Below are 13,723 nucleotides of genomic sequence, written 5' to 3'. Positions count from 1 at the left end.
AAAGCACAAACTCGGAAGCCATACACTTAAACACAAAGTCCAGACATATGAGACTTTGAAAACAATGACAATGCAAAGACTTGCGGCACTGTATGTGGAATGATTAAAACACTTCTTCTTTTGCTCTACAAACATCTGTCATGCTTTTAAAAACATATTTATATTTAAGTTGGGTTTTATACATTTTCTACACACTTTCTGATTTACAAAAGTAATTTTCATAATCATACTCGAATATAATAATTGTTCCATCATATAAAAAAACTAACATATCATGTAATATCATACCTGAACATCAAGATGATTCCTTACGAATATAAAAACGGTCAAAATGCAATACTGAAAAAAAGACATGTCTGTAATGAGGGTCTATGGAGGTCATCTATGTTATTTATTTATTTTTTCTCATTTGGCATTTATATTCATATAACATTCTTTTGGACAGTTAACACTACTTAAACTCTGACTATAAATATCAAAATGTCAATTCACGTGTTTAAAAAGTTACTAAGTTATTTACATTTTAATGCACTTCTATCAGTTATATTTTATATTAACATTTACTTATTTTCTCATTTTGCTGATTGACTTCTAATTTTAATGCAATGCTATTTTGTTTGAAAATACTGCTTGCTGAATCCCTTTGCATTCTTATATTATTTTCATCATTTTCAACGGCTTTGAAGTTGAGAGAGAGAATATCTGCACTGTTTTTGACTGGGAATGTCACATTACCATGACGATTTCGCTTAAGGTTAAATGTTTCAGTGATTATTAACAGCTCTGAACATTCAGACATCATGAAACATGACGCGTAAAAATAGACTCGTGAAACCGCCGTTACGCAGAGCTGAGAATCGCTCTTACCGTATTTGGCGTCCCAAAGAAAAACCATTTGGTATCTTTTGAACACCCTCTCAGTCAGGATGAGGCTCCAGGGCTCCAGACGAGCAGCTGATTCGGACGCGCACGGAACAAGGGTACGAGCTCAAGGTTGGAAAGTTCGTGCGTCTTACTATCCGTTTGGTGAGGTGGAAACCCTGCCGTTCAGACTGAACTGAACTCTAGTCAGTTTATGTTCCTCTTTCAGCAGGAGTCATCAAAAGAGGATGATCTTGCGCTCGCGTATCCTTTAGAAAGTGCGCGTAAAGTCGCGCACCTTGCAAACCGCGCACCTGACGCCAACGCTTTCGCTTTCAGTCTTTAACTGTCTAAAAAAGTACATTCACTCAAGTCTGTAACACTGTATAAAGCTGTAGAAGAGAAAGTGTTCTTCCCGAATCCAGGACGCGCTCTCGCAGTGGGAAGGATGATGCGTTGTGAATGAATCTCCCGGCAGCGACGCGCTTTTACTGGCAATGGGCAGCGCAGGAACGCCGGCCAAGAGAGCTCATTTGCATAAGCCTTCCTCCCGGAACGCTCTCATTGGTCAGCGATGACAGACCTCGACGGGCTCGACCAATCAGAAGACCGTCCGAACCGGGGGGAAAAATGGATCTGAGCAGTCAATGGAATTCCTCGCGCGTGGTTCGACGCGCGCTCTCGTCAAATGGTTGATTCACTGTTGAATTGTTTGGATTTAAGTTGCTTATCAAATGGCAGCTCAAATGCAGGGTAAACTAAAACAAAAACAGCTTGTAATCTTGTAAACAGCTTGAATCTAATCAGTTGTTTCCAGAAGTCATATAAACAATTTTTTAAAAGATTAAGTAGCACATGTAATAGATGAAAATGTAAGTTTGTTTTGTGCTAGAAGGAACATGATATCAGCAGAACAAGAAGGCAAGCTCCAAAGCAAAAGGAAACTAATGTGACTGATGTGGAACATCAAAAAATTTGCTGACACAAATTCAGCCCAGAAAACAGTGCAATAAATTAAAGTAACAAAAAGCAAAAAATGTAAATTCCAGTCAAAACAGTCCAAAATCTAGAGTCTTATTTAGAGTGAGATACATAGAAAAAGTAGAAGAATGACAGCCTGATGGAAAGCGACTGGGTAATGATCTAATCTGCGTTTTGTAGCCAAAAGGGGGCAGCAGACGATCTACATGCACCATATGGAGTCTGTTAGATCCTCAGACTGAATGCATGAAGTGGAAATGGCAAGTAACACAGAAATGTTTCGTCATCTCTCAGTAGAATGAACAGAATGTGAATGCCGCCACAAAAGACTGTCAAATCTTTAAAGAAAGTGCATAAAAATTAGCTTGACACTTTAAGAAATGCACTTTTCCAGTTCAGAATAAACATGGGATGGGAGGCCTACATACAGTGCATAGTCTGGCTAATTAGAGTAAATGTAATACTCCAGTGAATATGGCATCATCAAGAATCACATTTGAGGGCGAATCCACTGTTACATCCATCTTTTTAAGTACATATTTGGCTGCGCTTGATATTAGATCATGTTAAATTCATTTATTCTCTTCGAAAGTTTTAATAAAAAGCTGAATTGTTTAACAATGTTTGAGAATCATTTGGCTGTACAGCTGCAAACATGACAAATTCTTAAGATAAAGCTGCATTAGTCATATCAAACTGTGCCGAGTCATTCACAACAATAACACAGAGAACTAAAAGATCTTGTTCTCTTCTGGTTACAGGGCCTGATTCATTTGTTAAAATGTAAAGCGCTGTTTTATTAAATGCGTGTTATTCAAGTCTCGTCTTCCTTGTTGTCTTTTCTGAAAATGAAACACAAAACAAAATGCAAATCCTGATATCAGTCACAGTAACGAAAACAGCCTCTATACAAGCCATCCTGATTATTACAGAGAGTATACTAGAGTCAGTCTTTTTATTTTAGCTTTGAATTTTATCTTATTGTAAATAAATATAATGCATTTCAGCTCATCTAAAAATAAAGCGGCTTCTTGTTTAAGTTTAAATGTCAAAACAGATTTTCATAGATTGATTTCTAGTGAAGAACAAGATGCATTTCCAAAAACTTTTGCACTAAATCAAATAATTAAGTATATAATATTCAAAATAATTCTATATATTATAATATAAAAATTATAATATATAGGCTAAATAATAATTCCAGATATAATTTTAGCTCAGTATAGTCAAAGCAACCAAATAAAGCAGAGATAACGGCTGAATCTGAAAGGAAAGATCAATTCCAGGGAAAATAATATAACATGCACGCCAATCATAAATGATTTTCTAGCACGAAGGCACCGCAGGTCTTGGATGTGCAGGATCTCGGTCTTGTGTTTTACTGATTTAGAGTAATCTGATCTCCGAAAGTTGAGCAATCAATAGCGCTTGTAGTCGGCTATAAAATATATTGACAAGCGTTGCAGGGTTACAAATATCTGATCATGTTCGGCCGAGCCATGGAGGAAGCACACGCTGAATAAAATATAATTCTACCCGAGCACAGCGAACACTTTAATACAAGCGGTTTCTTCCCTCACAAATATTTCCTCTAAACTTAATACAGCTATTATAATAAAAAAAAAAAAGCATTTCCATAGGGCAGCTGTTATTGTGTTTTAATACATCATATTTCAGCTGTCATTTGATATTTATCAGACTATCATCATTAATGTCCACATATTGTTGCTAGGTAAAAATAAGCATTAACCAGTTGAGAAAATCTTGAAAAACAAAGGCCTGATGGTGCATAAACACACACACATAATGAAGGTACATGAAGTTGTTGTTCCCTATTTCAACAGTTCCTCTTTCACATTCTAAAGAGATAATACAAGAGAAACTACAGAGCAGAAAAAAAAAAAAAAAAAACGATGGATGATGTGATTCATGGAGAACGAAAGTGTGACAAATACCACAGAGTTTTGTCTTTACCAAAGAGTGCGTTGCTGTTTCGGCCCTTCCTCATGAAGTACATGGCCCAAGAGAGCGGTCCGGACGCTTTGAAGGGGCCTGAATTCATTTCGAGCTGTTCTGATTCAATCCAGGATTGGAAATACGGATTCCCTCCTACACCTCGCGGCATTTATACCCTCACGTCTCCCACCGCCCTGCTCCATATTACACAAAACACAGATTAAGAGAAGAGGCGACGGAGGAAAAGTTGACATGCAGTCATGACTAATATATCCCATCAGTAAGCATGGCCTCAGGAGACCCATCTCACTGCCCCGGGGCACTTCTAACCTGCTAATTTCATTTAGCCACTGATTTCCCCCCATCTCTGGCTTTCTGCAGTGAAAATGGTGAAAATACGCATGAGAGAGCAGGTGAAGTCTGCAAAGAAGAACTTGTGGATATAGAAGGCAAAAAGGCAAAACAGATACATTTTTGACTTTTATTTCTAAATGTGCTTGTTTTGAAAGGTTGTTGACGACACATTATACGTTCTTTAGATCAGTGCTTTGGTTTCTGGGTTCCTTAAATCTCTATAAGTAAAAAAAGAACTTTTATTCAGCAAGGATGCATTCAATTTGCCAAAAAGTAACATTATATAATGTTACAAAATTTCTATTTCAAATAAATAGAAGTTCTTTTGAACTTTCTATACATCAAAGTATCCTGAAAAATAAAATGTATCACAAAAATATTCGGCAGCACAACTGATTTCAATATTGACAATAATCAGAAATGTTTTTAGAATTATTTCTGAAGGATCATGTGACACTGAAGACTGGAGTATTGATGCTGAAAATTCAGCTTTGATCACAGGAATAAATTACATTTTACTATTTATCCGCATAGAAAACAGTTACTTTAAATTGAAATAATATTTCACAATTTTACCGTTTTTACTGTATTTTGAACAAATAAATGCGGCCTTGGTGATCAAAAAAAATTATGCTTATTTTAAGAACATACAAAAAAAATCTTACCAACATAAACATTTTGAATGGTGGAATGAAATAACATATTCATAATAATAATTTAATCTAATTAAACATTGACTATTTCATCAAAAAGCTGTGTTATGTTTTTATATGTGACACTGGACCACAAAACCTTAAATAGCACGGGTATATTTCTAGCAATAGCCAAAAACACATTATAGCTACATATAAGTGAAGATCACGTTTCATTGAATATATTTTGTAAACTTCCTACCGTAAATATATCAGAACTTAATTTTCGATTAGTAATATGCATTGCTAAGAACTTGTTACATTTGGACAACTTTAAAGGCAATTTCTCAATATTTAGATTTTTTGCACCTTCAGATTCCAGATATTCAAATAGTTGTATCTCAGCCAAATATTGTCCTATCCTAGCAAACCATACATCAATGGAAAGCTCATTTATTCATAAGTTTGGTTATTGATGCATATTTCATTAGCTTATAATCATCTAATAACAACTCTAGGCATTTACATTATACACAATACCAAAATCATGCATGAACTGATAAAAAGTATACTGTATTTTAATGCTAAGCCTGTCAAATGCATACATTTGAATGCAATTGGCAGACACTTTTATTCCATTCAATGTGCATCAGTTTATGCATTACCTGTGAATCACACCCATGACTTCTGCATAAAAGCAAATGCTTGACCCATGACCTTGACGTTGCTTCTCGTGTACTGCTCCACTGTTTAATCCACAGTTAGGGTGCAGCCTATGTAGTGAATGGTGGATCTGTAAGTGGCCTTAGCGGTTGCTGATTGGTGTCTATGTCTATTTTGGTCTCCATATGAAAGCTGGCATCAGAGATTTCAAACTCACACTGGCAGAGACTCAATTCAGACCACAGATCGAGTTTCAAAGGGTTCGGAGGACTTTGGCTGTCGGGTGGGTAGCAGGAAAAGGTTGGTAAGCCACAGTAAGTCGTGCCGGTCGTAACATCAGGACTGGGCTGTGTTTGACAGGCCCTGTCACCGCTGATACCACATAGATGGAAGGACACAACGACTTCAGCAGACCACATGGCTGTCTAGCCAACTCTAGAAAAATACACATCTATATAGCCTTTCAATTCCACACACTACCGGGAGACGGCACAGATTTAGATGTCGTTTTCCCCACTGCCCACAGGCAGTCTGTCCCCTACGGGCCCCAGGAGGCGGGCCACCCCGGGGCCAGCGCTGCTGGGCACACAGGATCAATAATCGCTTCCTGGGGCCCAACAATCAATGCTGCCAAAACTACTGACCAAACGCATCAGGAGCTGAACATACTGCAATGCATGGCTTACTGAAGGAAATCACATTTAATTTTTTTTAAATCCATTATTTATTTATTTTTTTGGTAAATTCACTGGAAAAATGTACAAATCAATTATCAGTTTAAATTAATTCAAAATTTCATATTAATAGAAAATCATAATATAAATTTATATAAAATTATTCATTCAATATAAAATGAGGAATTCAACCAAATTATGATTATATACAAATTTAGCAAACAGTATAAGGTGTATGATGAAAACAGATCCTAAAATAATTAGGTAATAATAATGATAACTAAAATAAAAATAATAGTTAATGTTTCATTTTTGCAACATTCTAAAAACATCTCAGAACACCTTAGCAACTGCATAGCAACATTGGAATGTTCAACATTTTTCAAATGTCTCAATTTGCTTATTTTCCCTCCTGCTTCTGATTTTTTCAATTGTTCTCTCTGCATCTCTCTATTTTGTCTCTGCTGTTTCTCTTCTGTACTGTATGGGAGGTTAGTTAAGGGAGAGAGAGGGGAAAATAACTCAGCTTTCGTCTTCTTTAATAATTCATGCGGCTGTATTGTGTGGATACCGTTAACTGCTGCTTAAAAGTAATTAATTGATTTTCTGACATATCGTTTAGCAGCACAGCCAAGTGACAGAGCAAAGCACTTTGCCCTCACACACACACACACACACACACACACACACACACACACACACACACACACACACACACACACACACAACCTAGTGAGATGCCTAACTAGACAGCATTATAGGGCATCATAAGTAACACTAACATCACAAAGGCTATAACAAAAAGTATAGCACCAACAATATGCTGCCTTTTAAGAAAACTTGATTTGGCAAACGGTAGCTTTGCAAGTAGTATATAGCAGTCTATTGTAAATGTCATACATTCATTTGAAGGTTAATATATAGTAATTTAAATTAATTTAGAAATTAGTATAATATTTATATACAAACAAAGAATTGTATAATATACAATATAGTATTATATGTTAATAGTATGTAAGTATTTATGATATACACAGTACATATAAATATTATACAATTCTTTTTACTATATAAAATAAATAATTTTAAAATTTAAATTTTTTGGAAATTTTAATTAAAAAAATAATTTTCTCTAAATAAAAAAATTAAAATACCTATTTCTGTGCACTATGTATATTTATTAGAGTTATTGCATTGTTTTTATTTAGTAAGTCAAACTCTGTTGGACTGAAATGTTATTTGCCATGTGATTGCTATTTATGTGAAGTGAGCTGTTGTTGCTGATGTAGTGTGTTCTACTTACAAGGTTCTATGACAGTCAAAATGTTGCCTTACAAGGCACCTGCCTATGTAGACGGCAGACAGGTCATTGTGTTTCGGAACAGATGTGCCAAACACAAGCACAGATACTAACACAGAGTATTTAACATTGTGATGCACTTATAACACTATATGCATGTGTGTGAGGATGTGGACGGGACAGGCACAGATGTCCTCCACTCAGGGCCACACACACACTGGCTTCATCCAGCTGTATTGACATTGCTGCCGATCAGAGCGTTCCCGTATGGAGACGCGCTCGATCTGACGTCACCGCAGTCGAAGGCGCTGCTTTTCCCATGGTCCTCCAGTCTGGTCCATGAGCACTACTGAGTTGATTCTTTGCCAGTGAACACCTGCCTCAGAACAGTTGTGTTTGCAGCATAGCTTTAAGCTGAAGCGCTGTAAGAGCTCACAGAGGGGCCGTGCTGCCCCTTAAGAGGAAACAACAGCACATGGAACGATCCCGCTGTGAGTTTCAATCTACCTCCATCACGGCTCCCAGAGGCCTCGTATACTGTAATGAGAGATCCGACTGCTGCACGTTCTAATGGGCTACACACACTGCGTTTGGGAAAGAAACTGTGCACAATCGACTATATTAATATCAAACAACTGAATGTGACTGGATGTCTTAATGCAGTAAATTGTGATGTGCATACAAGTTTAAAGCACAATATTTTAATATAAACACCTCTAACTCTAAATGTTTAAAACATAAAAGCTTTAAATGTTTGTGCTATAGGCATGAATAATATTTCAACTCAGCTGGATGAGAAGTGTGCTTTTAGAAAGCAATATAACACTAAAGGATCAGTGACTCATTTCACTTGAGACAGTAAGAAAATACCTAGCAACCAGCCAGAACACCCTAGCAACAACTTTGCTAGAACACCTTAGGAACCACCTAGAACAACCCAGTAAGCACCTAGCAACCACCCAGGATCGACCTAGTAACAACCGAGCAGACCACCCCAGCAACAACTCAAAATACCCTTCTAACTACCTAGCAACTAGACAAAACCATCCAGCAACCACTTAGCCAGAACACCCTAGCAACCAGCCAAAACACTCAGGCATCCACTCAAACACCTTAGTAACTACCTAGCAACCAGACAAAACTACCTAGCAGCCACTTAGCCAGAACACCTTAGGAACCACCCAGAACAGCCTAGTAACCATCTAGCAACCATCCAGAACTTTCCTAGTCACAATTGAGCAGAACATCCTAGCAACCACTCAAAATACCCTACTAACTACCTAGCAACCAAACAAAACCACCCAGCAACCACTTAGCCAGAGCACCATAGCAACAAGCCAAAACACCCATGCATCCACCCAGAACACAATAGTAACTACCTAGCAACCAGGCAAAACTACCTAGCAACCACTAAGCCAGAACACAGAAGCAACCAGCCATAACACCCTACCTACTACCTAGCAACCAGACAAAACCACCCAGAAACCACTTAGATAGAACACTGTAGCAACCAGCCAAAACACCCTACTAACTACCTAGAAACCACCTGGAACACCCTAAGAAACACTTATCAACCAGCAAAAACACCCTACCAAAAACATCTAGCAACCACCTAGAACACCTTGATAAACACCTAGCAACCAGAAAGAACACCCTATCAAAAACCATCTAGCCAGAACACCATAGCAACCATCCAGGACACCCTAGTAACACCCGAGTAACCTGCCAGAACACCCAACTAGAAAAAAAAAACACCCTAGCAATTACCTAGCAACCACCTGGGACACCTTAATAAACACCTAGCAACCAGAATGAATGCCCTAGCAAACACCTAGCCAGAACACCATAGCAACCACCCAGGACACCCTAGTAACACCCTAGCATCCAGCCAGAACACTCTTGTAACTACCTAGCAATTACCTGGAACACCCTAAGAAACACCTCAACCTCAATCAACCAGCAAGAAAACCCTTCTGAAAAAACCCAGCAACCTTCTAGCAACCACCCTGAACACCCTGATTAACACCTAGCAACCAGCCAGAACACCCTAACAAAAAAACCACCTAGTCGTAACACCCTAGCAACGACCAAGCCAGAACACCCTAGCAACCACCCAGAACACCATAGTAACTACCTAGCAACCCCTAGAATACCATAATAAACACCTAGCAACAAGCAGAAACACACTATTTATCACCTACCAACTACGCAGAACAACTAGCCAGAACAGCCTACCAAAAAAATAAATAAAAAACACTTAGCAACCCCCAGAACACACTAGCAGCATGGTGCCTTTGGCGTTTCAGTCTGGATCAGGACGTGTCAATGCACTTCGGCCTGGGCTGGAGGGTCACGAGTTACAGTGAATTATTCAGAAGCCCCTCAGTTCAGGATGGATGTACGACGAGCACTTCGTGTGAAACTTGCTGATTGATTTTCTGACACATGGGATGAGGGTGTAGCAACAGAAAGAGCTAGAAGATAAAGAGAAACACGCTGTGCATTTCAGTGTTTTTACACTAAAACGCAGGTTTATGCTCTCAGTACAGACGTTTACTAGTCTAGACAGCTTAGCAGATATTAGCTGAGGAAAATCTCACACTAGATCACTGAGAGATGCTTTAAACTTCACCTTGAAGCTCTTCTGAAGGCAGACGTTCAGACTCTGGCTTCTGGTGGTTTGGAGTGTCCTGTAAAAGTCTGATGTACAGGTGTGCATTCGGCCCAGTTTGGCCTGCCGCTGCCTGGAGCGCTGTGTGTGGGAGGAGACAACTAGAGATCTGCCTCAGGCACCATTTAGTGCAGTTTGAATGGATGAGTAGACATAGTGCAGCTAAAGATGACACACACACACACACACACACACACACACACACACACACACACACACACACACACACACACACACACACACACACACACACACACACACACACACACACATGTTGGGTTTACATGTTTTATGGGGACATTCCATAGGCGTAATGGTTTTTATACTGTACAAACCGTACTTTTTATCACCCTACACCTACCCTACACCTAAACCTAGCCCTCACAGGAGATGCACACTTTTACTTCCTCAAAAAAACTAATTGGGCATGATTTATAAGCCTGTTTCCTCATGGGGACCTAAGAAATGTCCCAACAAGGTCAAAATTTACTGGTATTACTATCCTTGTGGGGACATTTGGTCCCCATAACGTGATGAATACCAGGTACACACACACACACACACACACACACACACACACACACACACACACACACACACACACACTATTGCACATGAATGCCGCCATGAGTTATGCTGACTTTCACAGCCATCAACATTTGATAGCAACTTCTACAGCTGACAATCTATTCTTCTCATAGAACCAAAAATTCTTATTAACCACAGATCATCTATTTTAAATATATTTCAAAGTTTCTGATATAAATCTAGAGTAAAATAACATTTTATTTGAAATCAGTTAGTAATTGGTTATATTATTTCAGAACAATGATTAAATTAAATTAATTATAATAAAATTAATTCATGTTCACTGACAACTACCCACCTGTAGCAACCAGCCAAAACACAATAGCAACCTCTCAGAACTCCCTAATAAACACCTAGCAACATGAAACAACCTTACCAAAAACCACCCAGAAACCACCACAACAACTCAGCAATCACCTATCTAGAACACTCTAGTAAGTACTTAGCAACAAGAAAGAACACCCTACCAAAACCCAACTAGCAACCACCAGAACACCCTAGCAACCACCCAGAACACCCTAAAAACACCTACCAAAAAGCAAGAACACCCTAACAAAACCTACCTAGCAACCACCCGAACACCCTAGCAACCACCTAGCCAGAACACACTAGCAACCACCCAGAACACCCTAAAAACACATAGCAACCAGCAAGAACTCCTTAGGGTCAGAACACCCTAGCAACCACCTAGTCAGAATACCCTAGTAACCAGAAAGAACCCCTTACAAAAAACACGCCTAGCAATAACCAGAACACACTAGCAACCACCCAAAACACCCTGAAAACACACAGCAAACAGCAAGAACACCCTTACAACAAACCACCGAGCAACCTCGAGAACACCCTAGCATCCATGTGGTAGATGTGACCAGCAAAAGGGAAAAAAAATCACAGAGGCAGCGGACCACTGCAAATGCTTAAGGATTTATTTTCTCCATGTACGATTACAACGAAATCTTACTAACATTACTCAGAGAAAATGAATCAAAAATATAAAGAAAAATGACAAATAACAAAACTTTACAATAAACTGGGCCACTGTATTTGCCTCTTAAAATACAGAGGTCTAAGAACCACAGGACCTGCTCTCACAAAGAACAACACATTCACTACAGAGATAGCTAACAAACTTATATATTGGTGACCAGCACCAATTAACAACATAAAGGGGAAACACATACACATAATGGCCATTAAACTACTAAACAAATGTGAAAACATCAAATATACACAAACAAATAACACTTCAAATAACGTATAACAATAATAATTTTACTTCCTAATTTTACTTCTTATAAGTACACATAAAATAAGAGAAACGGTCCTTGGAGTCCCCCTCAGCAGAAACTTGAATAGTTGTGGCCGAATCATTGGATGGAACTGTATATATACGTCCGAAGTTTCCGGTCGAACCCCTTTTGACGGTACACCAACTTGCGAGACTCGGGCATACCAAACAAACAAAGAAATGGTAAGATTAAATAAACTACTCGTTAAAGAGTGTGCGCACTTAACTCCGAACGAAAGTTTAAATAAAGCTTATGAAACCAAAATAATGTTATTGTGTGTTCTTTACTATAACCAAATTTAATTAAATGCATAAACAAACAAACCTGTCCGAGCCTCTGCAGACATCCGTGACAATCCACCTAGAAACCACCTAGAATACCCCAATAACTACCTAGCAACCACCCAGGACACCCTAATAAACACCAGCAAACAGAAAGAACACCTTACCAAACCAGAACACCCCAGCATCCACCTAGCGATTTCCAGCAATATCGTATACTATTTGAACTGAACTGGATGATGATATCACTGAATTCATTGATGAACTGCCTTTAACTGAAAACTGATTATTTACAATAATGCGTTACTTACACACTATTGTGCTGTTTAAATACTGTGCAGTTGCTTTGACACAATCTGCATTGTTAAAAGTGCTATATAAATAAAGGTGACTTGACTTGACTTGACCTAGCATCCACCCAGAACACCCTAGTAACTACCTAGCAACCACCCAGAACACCCTAAAACACCTAGTAACCAGCAAAAACCCCCTAACAAAAAACACCCAGCAACCTAGCAAAAATACCCTAGCAACCACTAGGAACACCCTAGCAACTACCTAGAAACCACCCAGAACACCTCAATAAATATCTAGCAACCAGAAAGAACACCTTACAAAACAACACTGAACAATGGCTAGAACACTCTTAGCAACCAGCAATAATACCCTAACAAAAAATCTCCCAGCAGCCATCAGAAAACCCTAGCAACCACCTAGAAACCAGTAGGAATCTCGCAGAACACCCTAATAAATACCTAGCAACCAGCAAGAACACCTTAACAAAAACTTCCCAGGAAATGTCAGAACACCTAGAGCCACCTAGCCAGAATACCCTAGTGAGCACCTAGAAACCGATAGAAACACCCTAATAACTACTTAGCAACCAGCCAGAACACCATAAAAACACCCTAACAAAAACCACCCAGCAACCAGCAGAACACCCTAGCAACTACCTAGCCAACACACTAGCAACCACCCTAGAACACCCTAGTAACTACCTAGCAACCACCAGAACAGCCTAAAAACACCTAGCAACCAGCAAGAGCACCCTAACAACAACCACCCAGCAACTGTCAGAACACTCCAGCAACCACCTAGCCAGAATTAACACCTAACAACCAGAATAAGCACTTAGCAATGACCAGAACACCCTAGCAACCACCTAGCAACCTGTCAGCTGACCTTAACAACCAGTCAGATCACCTTAGTGATGATGACCTAGCAACCACACAACCCAAAAGTCTTGTTAGCTGCAGCTCATCTATCATAAATACGTTTGAAAGTTTCTGCCATGCATAAATCTGCAGTAAAGTGATAAATATATTCAGTTGGAATCAGTAATATGGTATGATTTCAGAATAATGCCATTATTGGTCATTAATGATTATATTTTGCACAAAGCAACAGAGAAAATTAGATTAATTTATTTTCCCCAAAATTACCTTGATTAAGGGATTCCAGTAAAAACATGTA

General features: G+C 38.8%; 1 protein-coding gene across 2 annotated transcripts in view; it reads right to left on the bottom strand.

Annotated features, from left to right (window-relative positions):
- Positions 1 to 3,979, bottom strand: part of runx1 (RUNX family transcription factor 1) — a 30,109-nt gene extending 26,130 nt beyond the window's left edge. The window contains exon 1 of one of the 2 annotated variants that reach the window (XM_073842408.1): positions 3,817 to 3,979. In XM_073842408.1, coding sequence (XP_073698509.1) covers positions 3,817 to 3,967 — 151 coding nt within the window. In that variant the 5' untranslated portion in view covers positions 3,968 to 3,979. Of the gene's footprint in view, positions 1 to 867; positions 1,461 to 3,816 lie in introns of those variants that run through there. The other variant, XM_073842407.1, reaches the window with a different exon arrangement.
- Positions 3,980 to 13,723: the final 9,744 nt, after the last annotated feature.

The sequence above is a fragment of the Garra rufa genome, chromosome 6 (genome assembly GCF_049309525.1).
Source record: "Garra rufa chromosome 6, GarRuf1.0, whole genome shotgun sequence".
Classification (NCBI taxonomy): Eukaryota; Metazoa; Chordata; class Actinopteri; order Cypriniformes; family Cyprinidae; genus Garra; species Garra rufa.
This window is presented reverse-complemented; position numbering and strand designations above follow the sequence as displayed.